Raw genomic sequence first — 16645 nt, 5'->3', positions numbered from 1 at the left:
TTTTCATATGGATTGACCGTATGCCACCATTTATCCACTCTCCTTCATGGAGATTGGATTGCTCCCTTTTCAGTTTTTTTTAAATTATTTTATTATACATTTTTTTTGGTCTTAAACATAATATTGCTGTTAACATTCTTGTATATATATCTCTTGGAGCACATGTACATGGGAGCTTCGTGGTATGTACTTGGGGTAGAACTGCTGACGTGCAATGTATGCAAATGTTGAGTTTAATGGAATAATGACAAGTCATTTTCCAGAGTGCTTGCCCAAGTAGCTTCTCCTTCTCCAGTCGTGTTTTAGAGTTCTTGTTGTTCTACATTCTCACCAGCATTTTGGTATTGCTGTTCTCCTAAATGTTCAATATAAGCATTGTCTTTTCAATATAAAGCAGTATCTTCCCTTGTCGTCCTGACTTTCATTTCCCTAATTACTAATAGGGTTGAACTTCTTTTCCTGTTTTTACTTGCCTTTTTTTTACCTTTACTGTGAAATACCTACCATGTTTCTTGCTGTTTATGTTGTTTTTTTCCTTGTCTCATTGTTTTATAGAGTTTAAAAAAATACGTATTCTGAATACTAATCTTTTGTTAATTAAATGTGTTCAAAATATATTCTCCCAGCTTAAGTTTTCTGTTACTGGTTTCTTTATGATGTCTCTTGAAAAGTGAAAATTTTTTATTTTTAGTTAGTTCAATTTGTTTGTATTTGATGATTATATTGTGTCATGTAGAAAATCCTTTCATACCTCATGGTTAAAAAGTGATTCTCCCATATGTTCTTTAATTGTTTTAAGTTTCACTTCTCACATTTAGTAGTTGATACTTCTGGTTATGATTTTTGTAAAAGATGTGAAATATCAGTTCAATTTCAACTTCTTTTTATATTAATAGCCAGATGCCTTCAGACAGGTTTTGTAATAGTTTATTTCCCATTGCTTCTCTGATAGCTCAATTGGTAAAGAATCCGCCTGCAATGCGGGAGACCCTGGTTCGATTCCTGGGTCGGGAAGATCCCCTGGAGAAGGGATAGGCTACCCACTCCAGTATTCTTGGGCTTCCCTTGTGGCTCAGCTGGAAAAGAATCTGCCTGCAATGTGGGAGACCTGGGTTTGATCCCTGCGTTAGGAAGATCTCCTGGAGAAGGGAAAGGCTACCCACTCCAGTGTTCTGGCCTGGAGAATTCTGACTCTATAGTCCATGTGGTTGCAAAGAGTCAGACGCGAATGAGTGATTTTCACTTTCACATTTCCCATTGATATATGACATCTCTGGCAAGGCATGGGTCTGTTTCTGAGCTCTCAGTTTTGTTCCATTTATAATGTGTCTTAATTACTAAAACTTTAAAATAAATCCTAATATCTTAATAGGGCAATTCCCACTCACCCTGTTTCTTTTTCCTATAAAGAGTCTTGATTACTTTCTTCCATGTAAATTTTAGTATCAATTTTTCAAAGTTTCTTTACTATGCTCTTGGGATGTTTTGCTTAGAATTGACATACTTTTCTCTTCATGGGCATAGTATATAAATCTCCACTTATTTATGTCTTTTAAAATGTCTTTCAATAAAGTTTTCTCCACACATGCCCTGTACATCTTTTGTTTATTTTCTTTCTAGGTACTTTATTTTTGGCTGCTGATGTATAGAGCTGTGGTCAATTTTTGGATAGTTGCCTTATGTCCAGTCACCTTGCCGAACTCTCTTATCAAGTCTAATAACTTTTCTAGCTTCTTTTGAGTTTTCTTTGTAGATAGATAAGTTCTTTGGGATCTGAATATTTTTGCTTCTTGCTTCTGCTACTTCTTTCCCATGGGGGATGTTTTCTTGTGTGTTTAATGATTTTTTTTTTTTTTAAACTGTGAGTGTCTATGTCATGGAACTTGGTGAAATCGTTGAGAACCTAAATTTAAGATTCTTTTCTTTAGAGAGGATTCATGGGGAGCCAGGAATTCATGGGGAGCTTCTTTGGGAAGCCAGGCGGATGCTGATGTTTTGAAGCCCTTTCAGCCCCTTTGAGAGCCTGCGAAAAGTCCCTGAATCAGCTTTCCTGCCTCTTGCCTTCCCCAGGCTTAGTGTTTGATTCCAGCACTGCTATATGCATTTTCCTCTGGGGCAACTCTGCTCTTTTCTTTGCTCACCGTTCATGTTGTTTTTTCAGTTCACAGATCTTTATTTTGTTTTTGTTTTCCCCCCTTAGAGATTTCCTTGACTTGCTTTCTAGCACTCTGATGTTTTAAAACATTCGGTTGTTTTAACGTAACCAGCAGCTAGTTGTACTGAAGTAGAAAGCTGTGCAAGTATTTAGGTGATGGACGTTCTTGGCTTTTATTTCAACCAAATTACCATCGAGTTAATTATCTGAATGTGTTCCAGCTTTTTTTTCCCTTTGTAGCCCACCTCCTGTTCCCTGCTCTGAAGGAAGGCTGGTTTGGTGGGAATCATATAAGGATAGGATTTGGGGGCAGGGGCATTGTTTTTTTTATTTCTGCTTTGTTTTAAGTGAGGGAGGTGGCTGGAGCCCAAAGGAGAGTCAGCGTGGTCTCTCAGTCTTTCTGCAGTCGGGGCGTCTTTGACATTAAGCCCTTCTTTATTTGGGCTGCTTTGCTTTTAGTTGAAATCTCCAGTCACAGAGAATTAAATGTCAAGGTGGTTTTGTGATGTGGAAAATCTCTCTGAGGAAACTGGAAAAAAGCCACAAAGTGCTATGAATTTCAAGCCTTCCCCAAGGATTAGGAGACCAGGAAACACTGGGCATTATAGCTCTGATTTTTGAAGCTGGGTCTCTAATCACAGTGGATGTATCTGTCACAAAGAATGAAATATGTGACTTTTACCTTTGATAAGGAGTATGTTGCATTCATTAACCTACCCCCTTCCTCCTTCATTCCTCTGGGCTGCACACCCTTTCTCTGCCCTGCCACAACTTCCTTCACTCACCTCATCACAACACTTAATCATAGTCTCTTGAAATTTCTAGTTTACTTCCCCTTCTGCCTCATTAACCTGTAAACATCTTGAGTAAATAGATCGTGTAGGATTTGTCTTTGTAGTTCTGAGGCTGGAATTATACTGGCAGTGTAGTAGCTGCAGGGTTAGGAACAGGATTTAACGCATTTCTCGTTGCCTTAATCTTTTTGGGCAGATAGAAATTTTAGACACAAATCAATCCCACCCCAGCATTGCTGCTGCTGCTACTGCTGCTAAGTTGCTTCAGTTGTGTCCGACTCTGTGCTACCCAATAGATAGCAGCCCACCAGGCTCCGCCATCCCTGGGATTCTCCAGGCAAGAACACTGGAGTGGGTTGCCATTTCCTTCTCCACACCCCAGCATTACTGATTGGCAAATCTCTCTCTTCTATCACCCTGGATTATCGACCTTCTTAAATTTAATTTAAAAGTAATTAATTCTTAATTTCTTTTATAGCTGTGACAGCCCCAATTATTATCATTACTAGGGCCTGAAGGGTTAGGCTTGGCTATCAGTGGTTCTCTGAAAGTGTCTGAAGGGAGCATCTGAGTTATGTTTACAGTTCAACTGATAGTCTTAGATGCTGGTATAGCATTTGGCAGTATATTAATTATGATACATTGTTCATATGAAGAGCTCAGATTTATGGAGCAGTTATTATGTTCCAGGCACTGTGCTTGGACTCTACATGCGTTACCTCATTCATCCCTTGCTCACTGTGCAAAGGCGTAGAGTGACCTTACAGTTGCCTTGCAGCTGGAGCTCAGAGAGCACTTGACTCTCATGCAGGTCACAGTTGCTAAGTGGAAGCACTAGGAGTTTAGTTTGGGCTTCTTCACCTCAAAGCCTGAAGCCTTAATCAATGTACTATAGCATCTCTCGGTGTATAAATGAATATATATATATATATAAACTTCCTGGTAGGTAGCCTTATTATTTTTGGAAAGATTAGCCAGCTTGTCAAATGTATGTAGTTAGTAAACAACAAAGCCAGATTTAAGCTAAAATGGTTCATGCTCATTTCTCCACTCCCACTCTTATTGTACTTTTACTAAATGTCAAAGCAGTAGTTTCAAAATGTGTGCGTGTAAATGAAGCAATGCCTCAGAAGCTAATGAAATCAAATATTTTAAAGTACTGAAAGAAAACGTCAACCTAGAATTCCCAGAAAAAATATTCAAAAATGAAGGTGAGACGAAGCCTATTCAGACAATAAAAACCTAAAAACTTATTGCCAACATATCAGCTTTAAAAGGAATATCAAAGGATGTTCTTCAAGCAGAAAGAATATTTTCCCAGATGGAAATATGAAAATGCAAAAATAAATGAAGGCTAGCAGAAAGGTTAAATAAGTAGGCTTACAATTACTAACCATACAAAGCAGGAGTAGTAAATATCTTAGAAAATTTAAAGAATTTATAGAATTAAAAATAAATTCCAAAATCATGCAAAAGGCAGAGGGGTTAATGGACTTAAATTATTGTATGGTTCTGGTATTATTATAAAAGTGTTAGAAATTAAAATTTGAGTAAGACTACTAATTCAAGGATACATATGTAATCTCTAGGCTAGTTATGAAAAGAATAGTGTGAATATTTAACTAGTAAATTAATAAAGAAAAAAGTAGAATAGTAAGAATATTTGATCATAAAATGAAAATTCAAAACAGAAAATGAAATTATTTCATTACAAAATAGAAATTTCTTCTTACAAAAGAAATAATAAGGTAATAAATATAAATCTAAATATAATACTAATTACATTTAAATGAACTATATTATCCAATAGAAGAATAATATTATCATTCTGTACCTAAGAAAAAAATTCATGAGAGACACAGTTTAAATAGTTTAAATTTAAACTATGTCAGAGGTTAAAAGTAAAGAATTAGGAAATATATCAATCTTAACCAAAACAAAGCATGGTTAGCTCTCCTACTATCACACAAAGTGACTGTAAGGCACAGGCACTGATAGAAATTAAAAAAGCATATTTCATAATCATAAAAGTCAATCTACAAAAAATATATCACAACCTCAAATCTGTATGCACTCAACAACATAGCTTCATAGTGTATATAGCAAAAGTTGAGAGAACTAGCAAAAACAAACAAATTCGCAGTCAGTTTCGCATTCTCTTTTACATACTTCTGTCTATAACTGTTAGAAAAAGCAGACAAAAAATCACGGATGCAGAAGACGTGAACAACATATCAGTCATGCTCGCGCTCAGTTGCTTTAGCCGTGTCCTACTCTTGGCGACCTTAGAGACTGCAGCCCAGCAGGCTCCTCTGTCCACAATATTCTCTAGGCAAGAACGTTGCAGTGGGTTGCCATGCCCTCCTCCGGGAGATCTTCCCAGCCCAGGGATCAAACCCATGTCTCATGCTTCTCCTGCATTGTAGGCGGATTCTTTACCACAGAGCCACCAGGAAAGGCCGACATTTGTTCAAAATTGTCTGTGTGGAACATTGCACACGGCAATCACAGGACTGCAGTGAGCTTCAGTGTACACGGAACATTAGCCAAAGCTGACTACATGCTGAGCCATAAAGGAAGCCTCAACAAAGGGTCAGCGTGGTTCACAGTATGTTCTCTGTTCACAATGAAATTAAACTAGACACCAGCAGTGAGTAGATAACCGGAAAACCTCTAGTACCTGGGAATTTAAAATTGTACTCTTAAATAGTTCATGGTCAAAGAGGAAATCACAATCACAAAGAAGAAATCACACTGAAATTCATATTTTGAACTGAATCCTAATAGTTTAGAGGCAGACAGGGGACAGGACAGGAGGAGTCCGGACAAGTGCAACAGTGTGTGCAGAGGCCCTGAGGCAAGAGAGAGTGTAGCTGGCATCAGAGATTGAGAGAAATGACATGGAAACAAGAGGTAAGCAAGGGTTTTGTAGAATACAGTGAGGAATTTGGTCTTAATGCTAAGATAAGAGTGATACTTTAACCAGGGGGTGCTGCTGCTGCTAAGTCGCTTCAGTCGTGTCTGACTCTGTGCCACCCCATAGACTGCAGCCTACCTATTTCATTAAAAGAAGTAAGCCTCTGACTGCAGGATAGATTGGAGGGCAGTTTAAATTTTAAAAGACTGTTTGGAGGCAACTGCAGTAGTCCTGGCCGGAGAGATTGGGCTGGATGGCGGCAGTGGAGCTGGGGCAAGTGGGAGGTTCTAGAAAGCTCTGGGAGGTAAAATTGACAAAACCGGGTGATGAATTCACTATCATGGAGAAAGGGAGGGTCGGGAACCAAGGAGGACTCTGGGTTTTGTTGCCCTGGGTGGATGGCAGGATTTTTTCCGGGGCAAGGGCTCCCAGGTTGGGGTACAGAGTGGACGAATGAATCAGTTGGTTTGGGCGCAGGTTCAATTTGAGACGTGGCTGAGATGTTAAGTGGAGAGGTCAGACAGGCAGGAGGACATGATGCAGGTCTGCAGGTCAGAAGAGAGGGCTGAACCACATAAGCAATTAATCACCCTTCGAACGCAAGTGTTGAACTGGTTCATGTTTATTTTTTCTTTTTATTAAGTTTAAGAAATCGTTATTTGGTTCTCAACTTTTGTTTTTTCTCTCTCTCCCCTTTTCTTTGGAGAACTTGTTTGAATTTTTCTTTCCATACCTCTCTTTTTGTTTATGTGCTCCTTTTGAGCATGCTCAGTTGTGTCTGACTCTTTGCAACCCCATGGACTGTAGCCCACCAGCCTCCTCTGTCCATAGGATTTCCCAGGCAAGAATACCGGAGTGGGTTGCCATTTCCTTGTCCAGGGGATCATCCTGACCCAGGGATCGAGCACGTGTTTCTTGCGTCTTCTGCATTGGCAGGCGGATTCTTGACTGCTGTGCCACCTGGGAAGCCCAGCTTCTTTTGAGAGGCTTCCTAAATTCATCATCTCCACTGTGTAGGATACACTCCTCACCTCTGCCACCTGCCTGGCGGGGTCACCATGGGCGTGATCAGCAGAAAAACAGATGGCAAAGGAACTAAGGATGCAAGCCATTGGAAAATGATTTGAATGTGGGAAACAGGTTGCTATTTGGGATGAAGATAATTTCCTACTGCAAAGGATCTGAGCACTTGCTGAAGTGCCTTTCAGAAGGTTTGCTTATTGGGTCTTCACACACAGGCACGGGCCCAAGTCCTTAACCTCCCTAGGGGGAGCGTGTTGCTTGATAAATCCTGGCTTCCAGCAGGTACTCACACAAAGCTGGTGGGCAGGTGAAAGAAGAAGGTTCAGCTGAAGATTGGTTACTGAGATCGTGTAAAAGCATCTAAGAATAATAACTTTTGGGTTTCCCTGGTAGCTCAGATGGTAAAGAATCTGCCTGCAATGCAGGAGAACAGGGTTATATCCCTGAGTCAGGAAGATCCCCTGGAGAAGAGAATGGCAACCCACTCCAGTATTCTTGCCTGGAGAATCCCATGGACAGAGGAGCCTGACAGGGGAACCTTCTTGCGATCTATCTGTATCCTGAGTCCAAGGAGATTTCACAGTCAGAAAACAAGAATTCCAAATGCTTCAGCTGGTGGAATGTTCTAAGAGATTAGTCCATTGGTGCTTTTAGTTCCAATATTTAAAAAATGTAAAAGGGAAGATGCTCGGGAAGACTTTTCTCCGTTGCTTTAACAAATAATGTTATAAAAAACTGAGGCAGAGTGGGGGAAAGTTTTTTTTTTTTTTTTTTTTTTTGCCTAGCCTACCAAATTGACCTCCCACCTGGGAAGTCACATTTTGGCTCTTTTTCCCTCAGTAATTTCTGTGCAGTAGAATGTGGTGACAGGGATCTGGCCTGGAGCCTGGATATCTCTGGATTATTGCTGGAGGTGGGGTCAGGGAATTGTCTGCCCGGCTCTGACAGCCAGAAAAAAGGAGAAACCTACTATCTCTTAGAGACTCAGGCTGCTGTGTTTGTGATTGGTGGGATCTCATTTGTTACATTCCCAAATCAGTTTTCCAAATGAAGTTTCTAGACTGACTTTTCCACTTTTACTGAGATCACTTTTCCATGTGGAACTCTGCTACTACATGTGATGTCAATGTTCCATATAAAGTTTGTGCACGACAAACTTATAATGTTATCGGGGGCCAAGCATTGTCCTAAATGTTTAAAGGGTATGAAACCATTTACTGCTTACATTAATATTTTAAGCTTGGTGCTTTTATGATTCCCATTTCATGGATGAATAAACTGTAGCCTAGATGGGTCACTTAACTAGCCAAGGCCACAGGGAGGGTGAGAGTTGGGCCAGGGTGTGACCCCATGCTGTCCACCTCTGGGACCCCCTTTGCCTATTGCTGTACCTCTGTGTGGAAGAAGGAAACCTTCTAAAGTGCATAGTCCCAATGATGTTTTATTTTTTTCTTAGGAGTGACTGGGTGACCTCCTATAAGGTCATGGTGAGCAATGACAGCCATACGTGGGTCACTGTTAAGAATGGATCTGGAGACATGGTGAGTCCCCTCTAACCATGCCCTGGGGGTCTGGCTGTCAGGGCTCTCCAGAGAGAGGCAGTGGACACCCAGCCAGTGTTTGCACCAGGATGTTGGCTGATTCTGTGCCAACTCAAACCAACTATCCAGAGTGATGGATGATGACCCTCCTTTCCATGCCCTGATGCTCAGAACCACGTGGTCCACGGTCAGGGCTCGTGTAAAAGTCAGAGTCGCTGCGATGTGGTATCTTCCGTAGGTCACAGGTCAGCCCTGGAAGACCAGTGGCATGTGGGTTCTGTTGGTGCCCACACGGCTCTTCAGTTACAATAGTTCCTGAACTTACTTTACTTACCTGGCCTTTCAGCTCCATGCCTCCCTCCAAGCTTGCCAGTTCTGACCCTGTCGCCCTCTTCCTCGGGTTCTCAAGTGCGAGTTCCTATCACGGTACAGTGCCTTACACGGCCTGCCTGCAGCCTCTGTTTTGACCTTCGTTCCCATTCTCAGCCCCCACCCCCCCACTTGTACCCACTCCTCTGTGTTCCAGTAAAAGGGAGGTGGCTGCTCTTCCGCTGAATCCAGTGTCTCCAGCCATCACTTCCTTTTCTCTAGCATCCCTCCCTTTCCTGCATCTTGAGTTTTCCTTCAGAGCCAGTTCAAATGGCACCTCCTCCCCAAAGCTTCACCTGGTCCTTTCCTTCTTCAGAAATCCCAAAGCTCTGTGGCTGTCTCTCTGCCATGACTCTAATAGATTTCACCTATGATATCTAAGTTTAACCCTCCTCCTCCTCCCCGCTCCACCCCCATTAGATGGGTGTTTCCTGAGGGTAGGGTCCAGGCCTGATCCATTCCTCCTCCCCACCCGCCTCCCCCAAATGCCAACCTCACATTTAGGTGTGCCTTAATGAAATCTTGCGGACTGAGTGAATTACTGACTCTTCCATGACTTGATAATCAAGCTCTAAAAGAGTCTCCTTTTCCCCTTTGTGCATAAATAGATATTTGAAGGAAACAGTGAAAAGGAGATCCCTGTACTGAATGAGCTGCCCGTCCCCATGGTGGCGCGCTACATCCGCATAAACCCCCAGTCCTGGTTCGATAATGGGAGCATCTGCCTGAGGATGGAGATCCTTGGCTGCCCGTTGCCAGGTGGGTCTGCCCTTCTGTGCTTCCTGCAGGGAGGGAACGCCGGTGGAAGACAGGTGCTTAGCCAGCAAAGTGAATAAAAATAAGCCACACAGTCTTTTTCTCATCTAAGAAAATTACCACGTCTATTGCAGAATATTTAGAAAACATAGGTAAACAAAAAGAAAACGAAAATCTCCCAGAACAACACTCAGAAACTCTCTGAGCATTTGGGGTATTAAGGTAACATGCCAGCTGTGGTTTTGCCCACTGGGACTTTAAGATGATCCTTACTTCAAGGTTAAAAATTCACCCAGCGCTGCTGCTCAGAAGCAGGCAAAAAATTGCATAAAATTATTTTGGTAACGTGTTTAGTTGCCCTTGAGTGCTCTTGCCACGCTGGTTACAGGACATGGCAGAAGTTAATTTCAAACTTGACCATGTACATAGTCTTGTTCTGTTTACATAGTGAAGCCTCTTTCTGTTTAAGTAGCTTCATTTGGTTGCCTGTATCTTTGGGTGCTTGTTCCTTTAGGTTGTGTCCCCCTTGGCCTGATTTCACATGATGGAATTGGGTGTAACTCCAGGGTGGGAGGAAATAAAGGGCTTGAACTAATATGCGCTTTTTGCCTGTGGACCTTTGCTGGTGTCTGCTCTGGACAAGCTAATCTGGTCTGGCTTGCAGTTCTGTCGGCCTTTCAGAACCTAGGGATTTGTGCCTGTATGGAGCCTTTTGTGGGCTTCCCTGGTGTCTCAGATGTTAAGAATCTGCCTGCGATGCAGGAAACCCAGGTTCAATCCCTGGGTCAGGAAGATCCCCTGAAGAAGGGCATGGCAACTCACTCCAGTATCCTTGCCTGGAAAATCCCACGGACAGAGGAGCCTGGCGGGCTAGAGTCCTTGGGATCACAACTGAGCTACTGACACTGCTACTATTTTCTGGAGCCTTTTGTGGCGGCTTCTTCATCCTTACCAGACATCTCCAGGGCAGGAAGCTGGCCTCCAGAACATTCCTAAGGCCCTTCACCAGAGCCTCTGGGAATTTTCGCCTCCTGTCCACCCACAGCCAGGCCACAACAAACAAGGAGCACAGCTTTGGGCTATCTCTCCTATGCTTCCTCCTCCAAGGAAGTCTCAGCATTCTTGTCTTATCTGAAACTCAGGCCTGACTATCTCTGGATTCCCCCTGCCAGGAGGAGGGGTACCACGAGCTCTAATGCTCTCAGGTGCTTCTATATCCATCATGCTATTTCTATAGCCACCCCACCCCCACCGTGAACTTACACTTACTGAGTTTTCAGAGTATATTTCATATCATTTATTGCTTTTCCCTCAACCCTCTGGTATCCATGATCTTGCTTTGCCAAGTATGAATTTACTCAAAACAAACTCTATATTGGTGAGAAAGACAAGTCTGCTCACCTGCCATCTACTTACCCTCCCACCAGACAGATTCTTTGTTCCTTACTTGTACTTACTAGACTACGAACTTTTTTCATGTCACTAACACTATTAGAGACCATCTATCTTTTAGGTGTTTTTATCCACCATATCTCAGGTTTTCAAACTGCCTCTTATAGTTGGAAATTCAGTTGTTTGATTCAAAAATTGGAAATATAGTCGGAAAATCAGTTTGATTCTAAAGAATTTCACAGTGGATGCCTTCATTTCTGTGTCATTGTGCATGTCCAAAATTATTGGGTGAATTATGGGATTATTGCTTAAATTAGATGATGGTACAAAGACCCTGATGCTGGTAAAGATTGAAGGCAGAAGGAGAAAGGGACAACAGAGGATGAGATGGTTGGATGGCATCACCAATTCAATGAGCATGAATTTGAGCAAACTCCAGGAGTTGGTGAAGGACAGGGAAGCCTGGCGTGCTACAGTCCAGACAGAGTCGGACACAACTGAGCAATTGAACAACAGCAAGAGGTGGGATTGCTGGTGGGAAAGGAGTGTGTGTTTTCAAGGCGGGTCCAGAGAAAACGTGTGGGACCCAGCCCCCCTTCTGTGGCTTATTCATCCTGGGGTGGTGATCACAGGGCCCGCCCGCTGCCGCCGGGGTCCTGCTGGGCTTTGCTGAGCTCACTGCGTCTGTAGACACAGACCCAGGCAGGGGACCATGAGGCCGGCTTTGTGCCTGGTTGCTCAGCGCGGCCTCACTCTGCTTGCTTTAAAAGGCAGGGTCACGGTTTCTCTCTGAGGGCAGGGATTCATCTGTTGTCAGTTAAGGGCAAAGGGCAACCTGTGAGAGTCTCATGAAATAAATATTTTCCTGTGAAGTTATTCTTGGTGTGTGTGTGTTTGAAGACAGGTCCTGGGGGCAATTTAAACACAAAGACAGAGTTACAGTGTTAAATCTGGACAGGTTTCAAGTATGGCCTTGGAGTGATTCTATTTTCCAACCCCAAATACTCAAGGCTGTTTTTCTTCTAGAAGTTACTTAGCAGCCTGCCCAGAGGGGAGCTGGCCTTTGTACGTGTCACTGGTGGTGGTCACATCTGAGGTCCTGGGGGTGGTCAGGGGTCCCCACGGCCATGTGGGTAGGTGAGTCTTGCTCAGTTGCCTTGCTGTCGACATGGTTCCTTTGTGCAAGTTAATGAGACCAGAGGCAGAGGTGACCCGACCAAGTCCGTCACTCAGCCCAGTGTGAGTTTGTGCTGGTGATGCAACCGCCCAGTGTCTGTTCTTCCTGAAACTCTTGTTTATGAAAAATTCATTTACCTCTGCTTCGGCTTCTCTTTGTTCTGTCCTCACTGTCTTCCTGTGAACCCTCGGTTGGGGCAGAGGAAGGGGAAGATGCTTTTTAAGTCTTCATGAGTAATGTTTCTAGAAATTTTTGAACTAGAACATGAATTACCCTATACATGCCCAACTCGTTAGCAAAGACCCTGATGCTGGGAAGGATTAAAGGCAGGAAGAGAAGGGGATGACAGAGGACGAGATGGTTGGATGGCATCACCGATTCAATGGACGTGAGTTTGAACAAACTCCGGGAGGTGGTGGAGGACAGGGAAGCCTGACACGCTGCATGCTGACATGCAAAGAGTCGGACACGACTGAGTGACTGAACAACAGGAACAACAAAAAAGCTCAAAACTAATAGAAAAGGGGGAGGGTTGTTTAATGATTATAGTTTCAGTTTTGTAAGGTGAGAATGTTCTAGAGATCTGTTTCTACAACAGTGTGAATATATGTAATGCTGCTCAACTATACTCTTGAACATGGTTAATCAGAGGGTTTCCTGGACTCGGGTGAGCAGCCCAGTAGAGATGCCATGAGGTGGGGTTATATGAGATGGGGCAGAAGATAAGCATGAATGATGGCTCAGTGCAGATGCTGCGAGGTCAGGTTACATGAGATGGGGCGGAAGATACATGAACGATGGGCTGCACCCTCCTCAGAGCCACGTGGAGCTGTGGGTTTGATGCTTTCACTGACAGTAATGACCTGGGATCAAAACAAGCTCTGCCAGGGGTCCGCATCTCCCCTTGTTCCTCTTGGAGCGACCTTGTCATAAGAACAGTCACATGGGGTTGGACAAGCGCAGCTTCTTCTTAGGGAGCCGAGCACCTTGCGGAAGGGGATTGGTGCTGTTTGCTCCGCTGTTGGGTCATCTCTGCTCAGGACTCTCTGTTGAGGCATCAGGGCTTAGGGTGACCATAAGGCCGTGAGTGAAAGTGAAAGTGTTAGTCGCTCAGTCTTGTCCGACTCGGTGTGACCCCATGGACTGTAGCCCACCAGGCTCCTTTGTCCATGGGATTCTCCAGGCAAGAATACTGGAGTGGGTTGCCATGCCTTCCTCCAGGGGATCTTCCCTACCCAGGCACTGAACCCAGGTCTCCTGCCTTGCAGACAGTAGGTAGTGGGCATTTCCTTGGGTGAGGGGCTGGCCTTGTGGCAGGGAGGGAAAAGGGCTGCGGTGGCTGCGATTTTTGTGTCCTGTTAGTCCTCAGAGAGCACTTTGAGGTCAGCCGTTGTTTTTCTTTTTAAATGAGGTGAAACTAGTGTAACATGGAATTAAACATTTTAAAGCACACAGTTCAGTGCTACTTAGCGTATTCACAAGACGGTGTGATCGCTGGCTCTCTCTGGTTTCAGAACTTTGTCACGGACCCCAAAACACCCTGGACTCACTGAGTAGTCACTTTCGAGTCCCCTTCCTCCATCTCTGGGTAACCTCTAATCTGCAGTGTCTGGGGAGTCATCTGTTCTGGATAAAGTGCATCGTGAGCTCAGGGACTGTAGATAGCAGTGAGCCCCTGGTCCAGCAAAGGTAGCCTTTCCTAACTCCCTCCCATCAAGCAAGATCCCAGCCCCCCAGAGCAGCAAACAAGAATGGTCCAAGAGCTGGGGTGTTCCCTTGGATGTCCACTAATGGGGTTTCTTCTGCGATTATGACCATCCTATGGAGTGCACTGGTGCTGGATTTGGGAGAAGAGCGTGTGTCCACGTCAGTGAGAAGCCAGGGATATTCAGGGTGTGGAGTCATTTCCAGAGCTGGCATAAATCAGTACCAAAAAGTGGGTGGCTTTGGATAACAAAGTTATCATCTCAGCTCTGGAGGCGAGGAGTCCAAGATCAAGGTGTAGCGGGGCGGCTTCTTTGAGAGGCCGTGCGGCAGCGTCTGTTCCTGCCTCCCCCGTGGGCTGCTGTGGTTTGCTGTCTGATTCTGATGCTCCTCAGCTTGTGGGCGCCTTGCCCCCGTTGCCCCCTGCATCATCACATGATATCACCAAGTGCTTCTCTCTGTGCTCACCTTTCCGCTTTGGATAGACGCAGTCCCAGTGGAATGGGGCCCACCCTAAGCCCTCATTTATACCCGATGAGCTCTGTGAAACCCATCTCTTCAAATAAGGTCCCGTTCTAAGGTCCTGGGGGTCAGGACTCCAACATATCTCTTTGGGGCGGGGACATCACTCAACCCAAAACAGGCTGAATGAGTAGATCTGTTGGGATGGAGCGGGATTTTGAGTCGTCGAGTAAGAGAAGTGAAGGGGGGAGGAGGTTATAGACTCCAAGATCCCCATCTGGAGTGAGTTTATTCCCGTAACTAAGGTGTTCCAGAAGGAAGAAGCTGGTTTTCAGTACATCTGATGCATGAAGCCAGCCACATGAAAGGAAGCAGGAGGCTGATTCCCCAAGGCACCATCTGTGAGAATAAGGTCTTGCAGACTGAATCAGGACTTCTATTTCAAATGTCAGAAGTCCTAGTCAAATTTGCTGAAGTGAGGAGGGGAGAAAAGGAAAATTTTAGTTCACAGGAATAAAAGTTTCAGAGGTAGATGTGACTCTGGCTTCAGGCAAGAAAGGGTCGACAGTCTCGGGGCCTTCTTGGTGCAGTCAGGGCTCCCCTCGTCACCAGCTTGCAGGCAGGGAGCTTGGCCACTAATAACCCAAACTCATCCACCATGTGAGCTGACTCCAGCAGGAGGCCCTCCTCCTATGGCTCTGGAGGGAAAATCAACTTATGAGCCTAGCTTGTATCCTGGGATCATCTCTGAGCCAGTGGCTGTGGCCAGAACATGTGTATTTTCATGGGCTGGACCTGGGTCACGTGCCCATCCCCGTGAGTGTTGGGTGAGGCTGTTCCTTCAGAAGCATCTGGGATAGATTCCGCACAGGAGATAGGGATTCTTTTATCCACAGAATGAAAAAGAGGACAGTGGGTTGGGCTGAATAACGGGGCGTGCCTGCAGACTCTGGGCCCCAGGATGGGGCAGCTGGGTTTGGTTCTCACTTATTACCTACAGTGTTGAAGCTCCTAAGAGGGTCTCCGTAAAACTTCATCCAATCAGAATAAGCGGACAAGTAAAGAAGTATTTGTACAAAAGGTGGAAGGTGGAAAGTTGTGAAAAATGCTCACCTAGGGTTCCGAGACAATTCTGGAATTTGGATCAACATCCTCAGACAAATTGGTTAGTCTCAGGGAAGGAAGGAAGTTACCAAACATGGAGATATTTCATAGGTACAGTTCTGAGCTTTCCTTCAGTCCTTTTTAAGAACCTTGAAGGCATAACTTGTGTTTGAAGACAAAAGGGGCATTGCAAGAAGAGTTTTAGAAAGAGGTTCTGGGGACTTGGAGGGTGGTGAATAGCTCTTAGGAATCAGCTTGTAGGTACATTCAGGGTCAAGTCATGTGAAAAATGTGCTTTACCTTGACTTTGAAACCGACAGGTTTGGAAGTCAAAGGGCAGGTGACTTGCCAGAGAATGGAGTCAGCCTGTCCTCCCCAAAGGAGAGAGCTTGGAACAGAACTGGGGGCCTTTGCTAAACCTGAGTTGCTTTAGCTTCTTTTCTGAACAGAGTATCAGCTTGCTCCCCTCGCCCTACCTCTGCATACATTATTTGCTTCTAATAGTGTTACTGGAAACCCTTTTGTGATCATTAAAAGCCGCCTTTTTGGCCTTTGGGTCTGTGTGTGGTTTTCAACCTGTTGCCAGCCTTTAAGGGAACCCCAGGGCTGGGTCCACGTAGCAGTCACACCCTGTGGCTGTGGGATGCAGACAGGTAGCTGGCTCAGGTGATCTCAGCATGTGTGATATTGCTGGCAGTGTCCTCCGTACTTTAACATGGTGCCACTCAAACTTCTTGATTTTTTAAAACCATGCATTCTGATTCAGTAGGCGTAGGCTGGATCTTGCAAGCAGCTGGTGTTGCTGGTCTGTGGCCTTGTTTGGTGACACAAATTGGGACTCTCTGCTCCTGACCCCACTGGGAGCAAGTGATCCTCCTTCCATCACCTGCCACGGCCACCACCTGCAAATAGTCCTTGGATCACTTGTATCAGACGCCTGCTATGGTTCTAGCTTTGCTCACGTGGTTCCTGAGTTCATAGGTTGACCTGTCTAAAGTTCCACGTGCTCTCTACGTTGCAAGGAGACTTAAGCTGGTCAGGATTCCTGGCTGCATGGAGATGGACGTGGAGGTCGTGAGCCTGGCTGCGGCTCTGTAGACCTCGCAACTTTTTGTCAGGTCAGGAGGGAGTCCTCAGGGCCCACAGGATGGTCCTTTGCCCTTATCCTTTTTCTAGCTCTTCCTGCTCCCTCTTCCCTCATTTCTTCTGAGTGTTCTTTGTTTTTTGGAATTATATAAGCAGTATCAGCTT

At 44.7% G+C, this 16645-nt stretch overlaps 1 protein-coding gene across 2 annotated transcripts in view; it reads left to right on the top strand.

The window, feature by feature from the left end:
• CPXM2 (carboxypeptidase X, M14 family member 2) overlaps window positions 1-16645 on the top strand; it is a 134829-nt gene that overhangs the window by 81389 nt on the left and 36795 nt on the right. For both annotated transcript variants that reach the window (XM_040255157.1, XM_040255158.1), the window contains 2 exons: window positions 8346-8430; window positions 9408-9558. In XM_040255157.1, the coding sequence (XP_040111091.1) occupies window positions 8346-8430; window positions 9408-9558 (236 nt within the window). The remainder of the gene's footprint in view (window positions 1-8345; window positions 8431-9407; window positions 9559-16645) is intronic.

The sequence above is a fragment of the Oryx dammah genome, unplaced genomic scaffold (genome assembly GCF_014754425.2).
Source record: "Oryx dammah isolate SB20612 unplaced genomic scaffold, SCBI_Odam_1.1 HiC_scaffold_14, whole genome shotgun sequence".
In the NCBI taxonomy this organism is placed as follows: domain Eukaryota; kingdom Metazoa; phylum Chordata; class Mammalia; order Artiodactyla; family Bovidae; genus Oryx; species Oryx dammah.
The sequence above is the reverse complement of the archived record's forward strand: the minus strand, read 5'-3'. Positions and strand labels throughout refer to the sequence as shown.